This window comes from Macrotis lagotis, chromosome 1, assembly GCF_037893015.1.
Source record: "Macrotis lagotis isolate mMagLag1 chromosome 1, bilby.v1.9.chrom.fasta, whole genome shotgun sequence".
NCBI classification, from domain to species: Eukaryota; Metazoa; Chordata; class Mammalia; order Peramelemorphia; family Peramelidae; genus Macrotis; species Macrotis lagotis.
In genome coordinates this window covers 52314495-52331199 of record NC_133658.1, presented here as the reverse complement: position 1 = coordinate 52331199, position 16705 = coordinate 52314495, and the positions used below count along the sequence as shown (strand labels likewise).

At 43.7% G+C, this 16705-nt stretch overlaps 2 protein-coding genes across 3 annotated transcripts in view; one reads left to right on the top strand and one right to left on the bottom strand.

Moving 5' to 3' along the window:
• The window catches only part of GALNS (galactosamine (N-acetyl)-6-sulfatase), a 60755-nt gene extending 55165 nt beyond the window's left edge, over nucleotides 1–5590 (bottom strand). Inside the window, exon 1 of one of the 2 annotated variants that reach the window (XM_074201143.1) lies at nucleotides 5463–5590. In XM_074201143.1, the coding sequence (XP_074057244.1) occupies nucleotides 5463–5573 (111 nt within the window). In that variant the 5' untranslated portion in view covers nucleotides 5574–5590. Of the gene's footprint in view, nucleotides 1–3294; nucleotides 5215–5462 lie in introns of those variants that run through there. The other variant, XM_074201148.1, reaches the window with a different exon arrangement.
• Nucleotides 5591–5868: 278 nt separating this feature from the next.
• On the top strand, nucleotides 5869–15770 carry TRAPPC2L (trafficking protein particle complex subunit 2L). The gene is made up of 5 exons (XM_074201130.1): nucleotides 5869–5977; nucleotides 6834–7006; nucleotides 9139–9226; nucleotides 9380–9459; nucleotides 11970–15770. The coding sequence occupies exons 1-5, from the start codon at nucleotides 5945–5947 to the stop codon at nucleotides 12013–12015; spliced, it is 420 nt and encodes a 139-aa protein (XP_074057231.1). The 5' UTR covers nucleotides 5869–5944; the 3' UTR covers nucleotides 12016–15770.
• The last annotated feature ends 935 nt before the right edge of the window (nucleotides 15771–16705 follow it).

Genomic DNA, 16705 nt, shown 5'->3' with positions numbered 1-16705 from the left:
TTTGCATCTGGCCACTGGACCAAGATGGCTCTGGAAGAGAAAGTGAGGCTGGTGACTAAGCACAGCCTACCCTGCCCCAACCCCCACTCAAATCCAATTTATGGGCTTGTCAAGGCATCACCTCCCTGATATCATGGTTTTCATTAAGAACAAAGGACAATCATTATTATCATTTTATTAATATTGTTACTATTAAAGTCCTAGAGAGGAAACAAGAAAAATCCCCGGAGGTTAGCTAAATGTAGGTTTCTCGTGCTTCCCCATTTGGTCTAGTCTGTCAATTTTTCAACCGCTTCCCAACACAGAACAACAATAACAAAAAATCCCCCCCTTTCATTCTCTATTTTCCTCTTAAAATGAAAAAAAAGTTTACGCACAGAAAATGATTTTGAGGGATAGATGAGATAGCTTGGATAGGCTGCAATTCACACTACTAAGAGTACAGATCTAGATCAGACAAAATAAGCATTTATTAAGCAGCTACTGTGTGCCAACCTGTGAAGAGTGATGCAAAAAAAGCACATGTGGTTGTATGCTGTACATACATAGGTGTTTGTACATGTATGTATATCATAGATATTGCACGTGTTTATTACACACACATATGTATGTGTATACACACACACACACACACACACACACACACATATTCTCTTAGCTCTTCCTATACACTGTTGACCAAATTCTATCACCGAAAACTCTGTAATATTTAGACTTCATTTTAGTAAAATTCATATCTGTATAAAAAAGATCTGGATAGGGACAACTGAGTAGCACAGTGGATAGAGCACCAGCCCTGGAGTCAGAAGGACCCAAGTTCAAATCTGACCTCAGACATTTAATAATTGCCTAGCTGTGTGACCTTGGGCAAGTCACTTACCCCCACTGCCTTGAAAAAACAAAAAAAATCTGGATACAAGGAAGAGCAAGCCATGACCCTCATGGAGCTCAACATCTAATGATTTCTGAATATGCATTCAAGTTTTAAGTGACAAAAGGAATCCAGGGAGGTATTTTTGTCCCTCAAGCTATTTTCTATGTACAGACAATGGTTGAGAAGAAACAATCCCCTGAGAAAACTGCCCACTGTGGCCACCTGGCATCACGCCCTGTACATTTTCTGCCTCAGGAATGAGAAGGCTTCCTGCCTTCTTCCCAGAGACAAGACCCCTTTTTTTTTATGACGGAGTCTCAGTCAGAATTCAGACAAAGCTAGACACTGGGGGCCCAGCAGCTACAGACAGAGGCACTCAAAGGAGAGCATGTCAAGGTCTGGAGCTCAGAAAGAACAAACTAGTAAGAAAGAGAAGTGGAAAAAAGCAACTACATTGACAAATGTTTTAAAATGAGGGAGCAGGAAAACAACTCGGAAAGTCACTTGACTCAGAATCCAGAATCTCTTCATGGTGTTACAAGCTTTCTTCTCTCACTGCTTCTGTATCTTCTGTATCTTCGGGTTTTTTTTTAACCCAATAACTAATAAGATGCATTGAGACATTAGAGGCCTAGTCCTGTCACTTTCATGATATATTTAGGAAGGAAATCAATTATGTTAAGATCATATATGTGGTAAATATATAAAAATACGTATTTATTTTCATTTCCTCTGTTTATATTTTTATTTATCTGCTATCTTCTTTGAAGCTTCATTTCTTTTTTTCTTTATTTTTTGGAGAAAAGGCCCAAGTTTTAATTCACAGCTTACAGCAAATGTTCACAGGTGACTACAGTGCATTTAATAGTAGTAGTGAAGTTAAGAAGAAACAAGTTGGGCTGGTGAGAACATCAAGGCAGCTGGAGGGAGGAAAATGTGGGAGGTTATTTGGGGGATGCAGGTTCCCCCAGAGCAGGCTACCTTCACAGTAAGACAAGTAAGCAAGTGGTAAGTAATAGAGAAGAGCAAAGGGGTGAAGGATCCCAATCCCTGCTAAGCAGCTGCCCTCCAAAGGAGGGTGAGCAGCTCAACTGAGGAGTAAACTGAGCTTTTAAGGAGGATGAAGGGAGCATTCGGCAGTAGCTCAAAAAGCAGAGATGAGGTAATCAGGAACATGCAGAGGAGGGGAGGTAGTTTAAAGACTTAATCCCTTCAGGCTAAATCAGGGATCCAGTGTTTTATAGTCAGGGGCTGGTCTTTTGACTGGAAGCAGGGAATTACCAGGAGTCCTGGGGGGGGGGGCAAGATACTTTACTAAAAGTTCATTGACCTCATCTCCTAGCGTGGACAAGGGGATGGGGGGGGGGGGGGGGGGAAGAATAGATTTATTAATTTAAGAACATATTTCTCTATGAAGCTTCATTTCTACATAACGTCTATCTCAACTTGTCTGAATTTTATATTTTGGGGAAACTCTTAACTAGAACAATCAGTAACCTGAAACAGTCATGAAAACTTTCATATAGCTACACAAACATTTTGGGTATGGTTTGGAGGCGGACTGATAGACAAAGAGGTGGTTCCTCTTATTTTCTAGGGAAGTGTTCTCTAAATTTTTTGGCTCCCACACTGCTCTCAATTTTTTTTTTTGAGCATGCACTGCCAATATGGCTATGTTTACTTATTTGTATATTATATATATGGACTATTATACAATAATTATGTACTTCATAAAATTTACACAAAATAGAAATTAAAAAGGATGAGATAAGGTTGCCTGTGCAATTCATTCTGACTCATCCAAAACAAAGAAGGGAGATCCAAGGGGGTTTACCGACTGACCACTGTTTCAGGAAGGCTTCCCCAACCCCTATTTTGGTGACCACTGTTCGAGAATCTCTATCATTTTGATTCTCAAATATATCTTCCTTCCTTGTTTAGTGTCCCAAATGCTAGATAAAATTAAATTAAGACTGCTTGCCACCCTTTAAGTAGGTAATATAAGGGTGGAAAACATAGTAGATGTCAGCCAAAGTTTTGATAGGATTAAGATTAGGGCAGCTAGATGGTACACTGGATAGAGTATACTGGCCTTGGAATTAGGAGGACAGGAATTTGAATCAAGCTTTAGACATTTACTAGTAATGTGACCTTGGGGAAGTCATTTAACTCTGATTGCCTCCCATACAGGGTCATCTCCAGACATCCTGACTCATATCTGGTCACTGGAACCAGATGGTTCTGGAAGAGAAAGTGAGGATGATGACTTAGTACAGCTACCTCACTCAAATCTGATTTGCCTGCTTTTATCATGGCATCACCTCCCTGATGTTATGGTCTTTGAGAATGAAGGACAAAACATTATTATTATTACTATTATTATTATTGTTATCATTATCATTAGAATTGTGTCTACCTACCCAGCATGATGTTTGAGACTTGCTGGTTCAGATTTCATCTAAACTTGGGGCCAGGCAAAAAGTTGGCAATAACTGGAAAACTTAAGCCCAGGGCAGGATTCTACTAAAGCTGCTCCTATTCTAGTCTTTTGCCTATATTTCCTCCTCCTTTCTCCTAGGCTTCCCTTGCCCAGAAAGCAGCAGGTATCATAGGTCTATGGCTGAAAGACACCTCCAAGGCCAAGGGGAGTTGAACCATCTAGTACATTTAATAGGTGAGGATACTGAGGCACAGGCAGGGGAAGATATTCCTCAGTCTTAGAAGCAGGAAAAATGGCGGAGCTGGAATGCGGCAGTGAGCTCTGTTCAAGAGCTCCCAGCTCTGATCCTCACTTGTTCCACATAATCTGTGTTAAAATACTTTCTTAAAACTATATCCTAAAAATATATAATATATAACTATATCCTAAAAAGATAAAAAGATTGATTTCTTTGGAGAAGGCTCAGTCTTCACATGTCAGTATGTTAGAAATTAAGTTGCCAAGGTATCTTTCCCTATGTTAGTCATAAATTTAGAAGAGCATGAGCAGAATGCTGGGAGACCAGTTTTGTTCTGCAGGAGACATGAGTTTCAGATAATATTGTGCAAAAATGATAAACTTTGAGGAGCAGTTTTAGGCAGAGATGTTGTGCAACTTCTACAGTTAGGCCACTAAGGAGGTTAATGATTTTCTCTATTTTCTGTTTCTGTAACAAAGTCTCATTTCTTTCCCAGTTTCGGGTGATCAACTTGGATAGATGGTCTCCAACTTAAGGTTTAGAGATAAGATCTTAGAGAATAAAACTTAAAAGTGTCTAAATATTTTCTGTCATTTTATGTTAACCCTATGTTTTTAACGTTTTCACAGTTTTATGGTTGACACCTGACTGAGCTGCAGCTTCCTATATGCAGAGGCAATAAGCGTGTCCATACATTATGCCAGATGTATAAAGATGATGGCCAGCCTGTAGCCTGGGTTCTCCTGGGGCTCAAAGCAGAAGGCCAGCCAAGTATAATACGCACAACTCCAAGGTTCTGGGGCTTTGAGATCAAGGATGGTGGTCCTCCAAGCTCAGGTTCCTGAGCCTGCACTGGGCAGATAAGGACTCAGCACTGGACCTGGGGGTCCCAAGGCTCTGCCTCTTAGTGCTGTGTAGAAGTCATTGGAGGCAGATGGAAATAATGATAGTATCTATCCTGAAGGACTGTAGGGAATCAAGTGATATAATAAAAGTCCTTGGCAGTGCCTGGGACAGAAGACACTGAAAATGCTTTCTTGGAGACTTAGTTCCTTCTTCCTCACTGAAGAAATAACGGGATTGCATGAGATGATCTTTAGGACCCCTTCCACCTTTAAATCCTATCATTCTCCAGAATAATTGATTTCATTTCTCCAAGCATCAGTTTATTCATCTGTCAAAAGGATTTTGTCAACAGACCTTCATTCTTTCACTCACAGAACGAATATTTATAGAATGGACAGTATTATGGCGGTGCTGGGGGAAGAGTCTAGATAAGCTGTTAGCCCTCAGACAGCTTACTGCTAATAGGGATAAATGGATTCCAATAAAGCGGTGAATACACAGGGTGGCACCATCTGCCAGGTAAGGACTCCTTCACCTTTCAGTCTAGGATTCTATAGTGTATGATCGTGGACGTAGAGGAAGAGCCGCGCAAGGTCCAGGAGGTCCTGGGCTCTCTTCTGTCCTTCGGCTCTTCGACCACCAAGGTCCATCATGTCTAAGCGGTGCCTCCCGGCCTGTCCTCCCCGGCCCCACTTCCTCCTTCGGTAATGGCAGGCTGGCAGTGGGCATCTCCGCTCGACGTCCTCTGGGGTTCAACCCGGGCTCTGCCCAACTCCTCTCTCCTTCCCCACCTCAGTGCCAGCTTGGCTTTCTCGTTCCCTCACCTCCTGGATCCACTGGGCCGCCTCTGGGTGAGGGAGCAGTCACGGCGGCCCTCGGGAGCGGGGCTTGTCCCGGACCGCCCCGGGGGTCCTCAGCAGCCCCGGGGGTCCCGGGCTCTCCGGGCGCACGCGGAACAGCGGCCGGGCCGGGTCCTCGCCGCCCGGGTGCCCCCCGGCCGCCCCTCGCCCTCGGGGCCTGGCGCCCCGGCGCGCACCCCCGCCCCCCGCCCGGCCCGGACTCACGTCGTCCATGAGGAGGAGCACGAGGTTGGGGGGTCGCGGGGCGGCCTCGGCCCCCAGGAGGGCGCGGCCCAGGAGCAGGCCGGCGCCGAGCAGCAGGGCCGCCGCGGCCATGGCGGGAGCGAGGCGGGAGCGGGGCGGGGCGTGGCGGGAGCGCGGCGAGGCGGGAGCGGGGCGTGGCGTGGCGGGAGCGAGGCGGGAGCGAGGCGGGGCGGGGGGAGCGTGGCGAGGCGGGAGCGAGGCGGGAGCGAGGCGGGAGCGGGGCGGGGCGTGGCGGGAGCGAGGCGGGAGCGGGGCGAGGCGGGAGCGGGGCGGGAGCGAGGCGGGGCGTGGCGAGGCGGGGGCGGGGCGTGGCGGGAGCGAGGCGGGGGCGAGGCGGGGGCGGGGCCGAGGCAGCGGTGAGGCGGGAGCGGGGCGGCAGCCGGGCACGTGATGGGACCGGGAAGTGGGAGGGCGCTCACGTGACCGGCCCGCCCCCTGCCAAGATGGCGGTGTGCATCGCCGTGATCGCCAAAGAGGTGAGCGCGACCGGACGGCCCCCCCACCGCGGCGGAACTCGCGCCCCGCCCCGCCCCCCGCGGGAGCCCCCGGCCGCCCCGAGCTGGGGGCCCCGCCCCGCCCCCACTCCCGGCGGCCGGCCCCGCCCCGAGGCGCCCGAGGGCCTCCCCGGACCGGCGGGGGCTGGGGCCTCGGGAGGGCGCATGCGCGGGGCGGGGCATTCGCTCCTTTCTTTGCTGACACTTTAGGGGGTGGCAGGAGTCGGGGTGGCCGCGGTCCTCTCTCCCGCGGGGGGCTCGGCGCCGCCCGGTGAGTGGGGGTGACCCCAGGCGGCCCCCCGCCAGGATGGGGCTGCAGAAACCTGCTCCAGCATCTAGTGGAGCGAAGACTGGGGCCTCCCGCAGCCCCGAGTTCAAATCCAGCCGCGGGCATTGAGCAGCTATGCGACCCTGAGCAACAACTGTCCAATGGGAATAAAGCAGCGTCATTATGAAGTCAATAATATTCACGAGCGCCCTTGGCACAAAGAAACATTGAAATGTCAGCTGTTATTAATTATTCCTTAATAAATACGGATTCCTTTCCTTTGGTTCAGACTCTTGGGCCAGGGGCGGCTAGGCGGCCCAGTGGACCGAGCAAACCCGGCCTCAGACACTTCATAATGACCCGGGCGTGCGGCCTTGGGCGGGCCGCCGAACCCCACTGCCTGGCAAAAACGAAACAGAAAGTTACAGGCTTAGTTCTGAGGAAAGGCGCAGGGATAGACTCGTCGGCTGTATAGCATTTACCATGGGTGATGCAGTAGATGTTTGAAATTGAGGTTTTGAGTTCAGTTGGACGCATTGTGTTGTGACCAAAGCCTTATCCTTCTTGCAGAATTACCCGCTCTACATCCGAAGCATCCCCGCAGAGCAGGAACTGAAGTTTCATTACACGGTGCACACATCTCTCGATGTGGTGGACGAGAAGGTCTCTGCCATGGGAAAGGCCCTCGTGGACCAGAGGGAGCTCTACCTGGGACTCCTCTACCCCACAGAAGACTACAAAGTGTATCTTTTGATGCCAGACAGGGGGTCTTTGAATGAAAGAAGTTGCTGCATGTGCCCACAGATGGAGCTCGATTTCTGAGCATTCATTCTACAGTTGTAGGCAATTGTTTAGGGGCCGATTGATCTTGGCATGTGTTTCATACACCACAATTTGAGAATTAGCCCTTATCTGGTTCATTAGGACCACACAAATAGTCTGTTAATTCAGACCTCTTCTTCCTCAGTTGATTAATTCAAAACTTCTTTGCCTCAATGACATCTTCAGTTTCTTAAATTCCCTCTTCCCCCTTCCCAATATCCTGTCTGTTGAAAAATCAATTTTATCCTCTAACATTTTTCTCTTTTCTCCTATTATCCACTCACAGCCTCTACCCTTGATCTTTCCTGAGCTCTTGCCCAAATTTTTCCCCTCTCTGCATCTTCTATACGATCATCAAAGGGATTTTTCTCAAGTGAATCTCTCTCTCTCATAGTGTCAGTAGACTGGGAATGACCCTTTGTTTCCTCTTGGATCTGCTATCAGCTCCTCTCTTTTTCACTTACATTTCTTCACAACCTGACTCCCTTCTGGCTTGGTTATACATCCCTCCCCTCTTTGGTATGCACTAGCCAGGTGAGATGCAGGGAATCAGCCTGTTTGCTCCTCTTCATATATGAAACTTTGCCCCCCTCACCACGCCTTTGCACCGGTTCCCCCACCATTTCTGGGATGTTCTTCCTCTTCACTTCTGTCTCTTAGATTCATTCCCTCACATGTTCCAAGACTCAGTCAAAGTGACATCTTTTGCATGAAGCCTTCTCCACACTATCCAGTCTCCTCTCCTTTGACATAAGCTTGTCTATTTTGTCTATGTCTGTATGTGTGGTGGTGCTTCTCCTTTTAGAATACAAATTCCTTAAGCATAAGACTTCCTGTTTTGATTGCTTTATCCCCAGGGCTTGAAAACAATTAGGCACTTTATGTTTGTTGATTGATTCAAGAAGAAAGCTAACCTTGCATTCCGAAGATAGTTGCAATATAGAACTAGCATTAAACTAATTTATAGATGACTTGGGGACTCAGACTTCTCCTTCCTTGCCTGGGGGATCTCACTTTATCTGTCAGGAAGCTGGTGGGGTGAGGTGACTTTCACATGTTCATATAGGCAGGAAGAGCCACTGAGACTCAAAGAAAGGTAATTCCAAAGGGCCTCATTGCTCTTCCCAGGATACTTCTTACTTCCTCTGTTTTTCGATATTTTTCTGATGAGGATACTATTTTTGGTAAGGGGTCATCTTTTCATCTCTTCATATATCAATCATTCTAAATAACCAGTAAATTGCTTCTCTTACTGTCTATAATCTGGAGTAAATCAATTTACTTTTCTTAGTATAAGTTTCCTTACATATAAAATTAGTTGAGCTTCCTTTAAAGTCTAGATCCAGTGACAAGAATCCTCCATCTTCCAGAGTATAGTACATTGTAAAGCTCAGAGGAAGCATTTAATGAATTCTTTTTGACTAATTGACTTGACTAAAGGCAGAGATGGAACTAGAAGGATTCTGAATTCCTGAAACTATGAGTTTTGCAAATAAAATGTTTGGGTCTGGAAACTTGTTTTGAAATGGAAGCACATTCCAAATTTACCTATAGGCAGTGGATTTTTGATATGTCAACTCACTAAATTTTAAAGCAGTATGAGATTTTTCCTCTTTGTTACATTTAACAACAATTTTAAAAGATTCAGCAGCCATTAGCTAAGCATCCCTTGTGGTCAAAGCATTGTACCACACCCTCAAGAAAATATAAAAATAAATGAGATCTGGACCCTATCCTCCAAAACCTCAGGCTTTTAAAGGGGGGAAGATATCAGACCCATGTGAATATTATGTTTACATACATAAGGGTTCACCTAAGTGTAACAAAGATGCACATGGACTGGACAGGTCACTCTGGCATGGTCAGACCTGTTGTGGTATCTATTATTGCAAGGTTTTCACTTTGTTTTTCCAAAGTGATTTTGTCATGGAGCTGTGAAAGTGTGAACAGATGGACACACGCTTGCATATTCTTCATGTTGATGCTTTGTTTGTTTCATTTGCAATCACAGCAGTCCCTGTGTTAAAAGCATGTTCCCTAACCAGCTGCACAGATATGGCTATGTGACGAATTCCAAGGTGAAATTTGTTATGGTGGTGGATTCCTCCAACACAGCACTTCGAGACAACGAGATCCGCAGTGTGAGTGTAGAAGATTTCAAAGCAACTTGCTAGATCAGTCTTTTTTTTTCCTCCTTTTTTTTTTTCATTCTCGTAAAGTGCTGAGAAGCCAGAAATCCAGCCTGGTGGTCACTTTGTACATCTTAGTTAAAAACCCTGTTGTCTCTTTTTCAGATGTTTCGAAAGCTACATAATTCCTACACAGATGTCATGTGCAACCCCTTCTATAACCCTGGAGACCGTATTCATTCTAGGTGAGTGGGTTGCTTTTCATCAGTTTTTTTTGTGGGCCATTGCTTGGCTACAGAGATGTAACTATTTGGAAAATCATTTAAGGATGAGCCACTTAACACTAAATCAAAAGCTTTCTTTTCTTGAGGGGCATGAGCTTTCACTGAAGACCAGCTAGTGATGACCCTTTTCTATCAAGTAGAACAGGCATTTTATCACCATCTCTGGCCTCTTCAATAACCAAGAGTTGAACAAAACTTCCTCTTCACTTTCTGTTCAATATACAAAGGGAACTGAAGCTCTAGGTTTCTTCGAAATTGCGAAATTGCCTTATCACTAAAGTCAGTGTGGATTTCATAGCTCAAGGTAGCTTGGCCTCTTTATATCCCTCTAAAACATCTTGGAAGTTTGAATAATCATCCAGAAAAGGGTTCTAAAGAGGCCATTGATCTAGTACATTCTTGAACAAGAATTTTATCATCCACATCTTATCCTGCCTGAGATCACCTGGCCTTGGCTGAACAAAGCAATCAGCTTTCTGATATCCAGTTTCAGATATCCAAGTTTTCCTTACAGCTTGCCTAAGTTTACCCTTTTGGGCTTCCTCCTGTTAATTCTTATTCATTCAAAGCATTAAGTGGTGGAATGAGATGATATTTGAAAAGCCCTTTGCACAGAGCCTGGACACATTAGATGCTTAAAGGTTTGTTCCTTCCACTTCCCTTATTTGCTTTGGAGCCAAACAGAGCAAGTCTGATCTTTTTTTTTTTTTTTTTTTTTTGCAAGGCAATGGGCTTAAAGTGGCTTGCCCAAGGCCACACAGCTAGGTAATTATTAAGTGTCTGAGGTCAGATTTGAACTCAGATACTCCTGACTCCACAGCTGGTGCTCTATCCACTGCACCACCTAGCTGGTCTTTCTTAAACAAGGTGACCCTTAAGACACTTGAAAAGAAGCATGATATCCTTCCCTTAAGTCTTTTCTTGACTTTTCTTTAAACAAAACATCTTCAAGGCCTTCAGCTGATCCCCAAGTCACAATCTGTAGGCCCTTCAACTTCCTGCATTCTCTCCTTGTTTTACTTTTCAGCTTATCAACATCCTTCATAAAACAGGACACCCAAGATGGGCCTGAATGGTGTGGTCAATGGCCAGCCATAGGGCAGTGAAGTAGAACATCTCCTTCATTCTAGACATGAGTTCTCTCTAGATGATGCAGAGATGGCACCAGCTTTTGTGACTGAATCCATACCAACTCATACTGAATTTGTAATCCTAGGCAGCCTAGCCACAACTCCCCATCTTTTGTGTAAAGCTGATTTATTGTAGTGCATGTCACATGAGCTGGTTCTTTCAGATCCTGAGATGGAAAATTCATTTGTGTCTACTGATTTGAACTCAAGATCAACTCAGTGTTTTTTCTAAGTGTTTATCTCTCTCTGCATGTCCCTTTCTATCATAGATTTAAAGCTGGAAGGGACCTGAGAGGTCATGGAGCCTTGGCTCCTGTCATCCTGCCATTCTAATGATCCATCCTGCCCTTTCTTTGATACTTCTTTTTTGTCAAACCTAGCTAAAAAAAAATGCTCTTTTGTTTTGGCATTCCTCATTCTGCACATTAGCACTGCCTATCACCTCTTTACCAGGCCATGTTTACTATTCTTCCTTTCTTTGCCCTTACTCTCATCATCTGCACATCTTTTCCTTCAGAATAAGGGGGGGTTCATCCATTCATCAGAATGTTTTCTTTATGACTCCAGAGTTAAATTATCGAGAGCTTTCAATTCCTCCTTGACTGACTTTGACTATACAGTTTTGGCCTCTGGAATCTGCCCATCCTTTCCGTGACCTCTTTGAGCCAGGATGCATATCCAGCCACTCCTTCTCTTCTGGGTCACAGAGGTGAAGATGGACTGGGGTCCATTCCAGGACTTAACTTCCGCTGGTTCTCCCTTGTTGGTTAATCAGTTCCAGGAGAAACATTTGCCTTATTGGGCTCCTACTTTTGAACTGTTAGCTCCTTGGCCAGGAGCCTGTCTTCACTCTATTTTAAGTGTTGATCCAGACATATCACTGAAGCCCAGCACCAGATAGACCAGCCCATACCAACCTGGCTGCAAGGGGTTTTGTGGATCCTTTACATAAGACTTCTCTGGGATCTAGAAGTTATCCTTCCCCAACTTCTCCTCCCCTTCACTGACACCCTTGCACTTGTAGACCAGTCGCACCCCTGGAGTCCTGGGGTCCATTCAAGCAGGCAGACTTTTTCTGAATTTCATTTGCTCCAGGGCTCTTCAGGGCTGGGATTTTTCGGTGGCTGAGTTTCCTCGTCTCTAAAGTGGGCTCAGCTTATTGGGGATGCACTTGAAAGCTTTCACAAGTTCTCTCATCATATACCTACCTTGTCAGCTAATGTGATGAAAAATATCAGTGATACTCTGTCAACTAGAAACACTGAAGAATTTCCCTCACCATCATTATGGCACTCATTACAATCTTTTCTTTCTCTTAATTGATCTGTTTCTCTGTTGCAGGGCCTTTGATAACATGGTGACTTCCATGATGGTGCAGGTTTGTTGAGAAAAAGTTGAGTTTTCAGTTATTTCTGAAAAAATACAGTTTTGTACAGAACTGTATCATGCAGATGTGTGTATATATTGCCTCGTCCTCTGTGTTAGATGAAAGCTGCTCTGTTTGGATGTCTAAAAACTTGTGTAAAGTTAAAGATTATATAAAGCTTATGTCAATAAAAAGTTGAATCAGTTGAAGCTTCACTGTTTCTTCCCAAACACACCAAGGGACAAGGTTTCCAAGGAGTGGGTCTCTACTTGCTTTGTACAGTTTGGAATGGGCAGAGTTAAAATTTCATGTTCAGATGCTATCAGGGTGATAGGGAGAAAGGAAGATAGGGAGGGAAGAAGAATCAGAGAAAAGAAGGAAGAATGGAATAAGGATGGAAGATAGGAAGAAAGGAGAAAGGAAGGAAGATAGAAAGGAGGTGAGGAAAGGACAGACTTTCTGTGATCATTGAGGATTTTATTTAAAGGCATTTATTTTGAATATAAATATTAAAATGCCCAAAGCAGCCCCTAACTCCTGGATCTATATGCTTTCTCCCTGGACCAGCTAGGTGGTGCAGTGGATAGAATGCTGACCTTGGAGTCAGGAGGATAGGAGTTTGAATTAGGTCAGACAGCTCTGTGACCTTGGGCAAGTCATTTAATCCTGATTGCCTTGAATTTGAGGCCATCTCCAGTTGTCCTAATTTATATCTGGTCAATGAACCTGGATGGTTCTGGAGGAGAAAGTGGGATTGGTGACTTAGAACAGCACCCCCCCCCACTCAAATCCAGTTCATGTACTTGGCATGGCATCACCTTCCTGATGTCATGGTCTTCTTTAAGAATGAAGGACAAAATAACATGCTTTTCCCTTAGTTCTGAGTATATTCTTACTGAGGGAAGGATCAGAGATAGGATTGTTTTGGTCCTTACTCTGTAGAAGTTACAAAGAGGTGAGTTTAGATTTAATGCCAGAAAAAAGCTTCTGAACAATCTGAGCTCTCTTCAAAAAGAATGGACCAACTTAGGGAGAAGTGGGGGCCCACCCCCTTTTTGGTGTATTTCAGACAAAGGCCGGAGGATGGCCACTGGATATGTTGGAGAAAAGAATCTTGTTTAGGTATGGGTTAGATTAACATGATCTCTATTTGTTCCCACTTTAGGACTTATATAGTTTAAGGACTATTCCCTAGGTTCTAAAGATGTAAGAAATTCCTTTGTAGCTTATGTACTAGGTGTTCTAAGAGAGATTTATTTGATTTTTTTTAATACAATCACATTTTCTTTATTTCCTTATTTCAGCTTAACAGCTTGGTTTCTCCATCTAGAACTGTGACTTTTAACCCAGACTCCCCAGACCCTTGGTCTGTGAATAGATTTCAGGGCTTCTGGGAATTTAGATGGGAAAAGAAAATGGCTTCTTTATATCTTCACTAAACTCTTAACTGAAATTTAGCATTTCCTTCAATTAAAGGAGGAAAAAAAAACTTAAAAGGGGTCTCTAGGTTTTCCCAGACTGCCAGAGGGTTCTATCACCCAAAAAAGGTCAAGAACCCCTGGGCTAAAGTATAATTTCTTCAGTCCATTTTGTTGGAATAAAGGATCCCTTTGGGCATTCTTTGTTTTTTAGTCATAATCTTTTTACCTGTAGCCAAAGACCTTACATTTCATTTCTGTTTCCATAGAAATCCCTATAGTTTCAAATCATTTTGTTTTTTTCCTTAAAAATAAACTCTTCAGTCTAGTCAGATATTCAAGGTAAACCCTCCTATCCCTTTTACTCTCTGCTATGTTCTTGCCTAGGGCTACTATGAGATCCTGCTAAAACTCCTGGGGCCTGAGTTGCTAGTGGGGAGGCTGTTAGCACTGATCAATCCCACAGTGATTACTCCAATTGATTTTTGTTTCCATGCTTTAGTAGTGTTCAGGAGTTCAGGAGAAAGGAAGTGGCAGTTGGCCTTTCACCAGCCACCATTCACAGTGTTAATGAACCTCTCAGCAATTAGATATTTCACTAATATTGGTCAGAAGGGAAAAAAATCCTTCAGACATCTAAAGCAGTTAGGGATTCTTGAACTGCCATGCTAAGCTTGGCCAGAGTGGCATGGATTCAGATATACTGACCAATGGCTTCCCATTTTAGGCCTATCAGAGTTAGGCAACTCCTGCCAAGGCTAGGTTTCAAGTCTTAAAAAGGAGGTCATAGAAAGTGGAGAAGAGCATACTGGTTATACATTATTCTTTTAATATGTTCTGTGTGCTCTCCATGGATGGTCCTGGGGCTATTCAATAAGCTTCCCTTCAAGGTACTTTTTCTGATTTCCCAGCTGTTAGTACATTATTCATCCTTGTCTCTCCCCTCCACCCACCAATTAATTTTATATATGCATGGATTATATCCCCCTCTAGTAGAGTGTCATCTCCTTGAGGGCAGGGACTGTCTAATTTTTGCATTTGTATGTAAAGTGATTGGTATACAGTAGTGACATAATAGTTATTGATTAATCCAGTTCTTACCACTTAATCCTTTATAATGGATGCCTGTAGAAGAGATGAAAACTTAAGTCACAGCTGTCAGGAAATCCCTCCTTAGAAAAACAAAAACAAAACAACCACCTAGAAATGTGATAAAACCAAAGTGGAGGATACATAAACTAAAGGGGAAAGAGAGACCCTCCATCACAAATTGTAGTCAAAACTTTAGCTCTTCAAATCCCCCAAAACATCTAGTAAATTTTTTTGTACATATTTGAAAACAGAAGCAAATAATAAAAGATCATAGATAAGGGAGATGGGAGAATTCAATAGATGAGAGTATGGTGGCATATTTATATATTTTTAAAATTATTTATTTATATTACTATGTTAGGAGATAAAACCCATATGTATGACTTAACTACTATCAGTTATTCCATTTATAATATGACAGAGCCAAGATGGGGAGCCTAGGGGGTAACATAATGCACAGATCTCTGGCCCTAGGCTCAGGAAGACTCATCTTCCTTAGTTCAAATATGATCTCAGACATTTACTAGCTGGGTGACTGTACAAATCACTTCACCCTGCTTGCCTCAGTTGCTCATCTGTAAAATCAGCCGGCGAAGGAAAAGGCAAACCATTCTAATAACTTTGCCGGGAAAATCCCAAAATGGAGACACAAAGAGTTGGACACTGCTGAAAAATAACAAGAGTCAACAATGCTGTTCGTACCCTATGACCCAGCAATTCCAATTCTAGGCCTATATCCAGAAGACATGGTAAAAAATGGGAAAAGTCCTACATGTTCCAAAATTTTCATAGCAGCTCTTTCTGTAGTGACAAAGAATTGGAAATTGAGGGGATGCCCATCAATTGGGGAATGGCTGAACCAGTTATGATACATGAATACCATGGAATAATACTGTTTTATAAGAAACCAAAAATGGTTGGACTCTAGAGAAGCATGGAATGACTTACAGGATCTGATGCTGAGTGAAAGGAATAGAGTCATGAGAACAATGTACACATCAACAACCTTATGAGATGAGCAACCCTGAAGCAACTCCTCGGGACAGACCAGAGAGCTAGGACAATTGTATTTGACTGGTCATGGACTCTTATCTCCAGCCAGAGGAAGAAAAACAACATGAAACAAAACACACAAGGAAAAAAATCCTTCTGAATCTGATGAATACTAATTATCTCTTATGCATCTTTCCCTTAATCCTAATTCCTTATGCCCCAAATTACTAATTTGTAAATATGTTTAATAAAATATGAATGTAAAAATGCTAACCTGACTATTCCCTGCTGAGGGGAGGGGGGGTGGGAAGGGAGGGTGGAGGGAAATTTTGTAACTTGGAAATATGTATGTACAAATGGATGAATAAATAGTCAAGAATGCTGACTTTGAACTCAAAGGACCAGAGATCAAATTCTTCCTCTGCCAAGCAGTTTGCTCATCTGTAAAATGAGGTGTTGGTGGAGGAAGGAAGCAAGCATTATTAAATAGCTACTATTTACCAGGTAGTCTTCTAAGCATTTAACAAATATCTCATTTGATTCTCACAATAACAAACATAGGAGGTAGATACTTTTATTATCCTTATTATACAGTTGAGGAAATTGAGGCAGAAAGATTGAGTGGCCCAGAATCTTACAGTTAGTGTCTTGAGGGTATCTTTGAACTCAGGTCTTCTGCACTCTTGCACCCTCTAGCTGTTTCTTGGCAGAAGTTGCCAGATGGGCTTATCAGCTTGCTCCCAATCCTAAATCTATGAATCTTGATTCCAAGGTCAGTGTTATATTAGAAGTTTTCTCATGAACACTTTGTCAATCTACTTCCTGTCAATCAAATATGAAGTATTTGCCAGGTACTGCTAGGTGCTAGGGATCTAAAACTAAGCAATTTCTACCCCCTTTTTTTTTTTTTAGATTTTTGCAAGGCAAATGGGGTTAAGTGGCTTGCCTAAGGCCACACAGCTAGGTAATCATTAAGTGCCTGAGACCGGATTTGAACCCAGGTACTCCTGACTCCAGGGCCGGTGCTTTATCCACTGCGCCACCTAGCCGCCCAATTTCTACCCTTATTAATGTAAAAAATAAGCAAAATAGATACCAGTATTTCTTTTTTTGGGGGGCGGGGGGAGAAGTGGTGGGGAAAAGCATGAAAGGAAGGAAGAATCATTTAACAACCATTAGGTTCTTATTATGAGCTTTAGGGCAATAGA

Coding starts and splice junctions, on each gene's coding strand:
- TRAPPC2L (XM_074201130.1), top strand. CDS start 5,945: ATGGCGGTGTGCATCGCCGTGATCGCCAAAGAG. Junction 9,227..9,379: donor GAGACAACGAGATCCGCAGT/GTGAGTGTAGAA, acceptor TCTCTTTTTCAG/ATGTTTCGAAAGCTACATAA. Junction 9,460..11,969: donor GGAGACCGTATTCATTCTAG/GTGAGTGGGTTG, acceptor TCTCTGTTGCAG/GGCCTTTGATAACATGGTGA.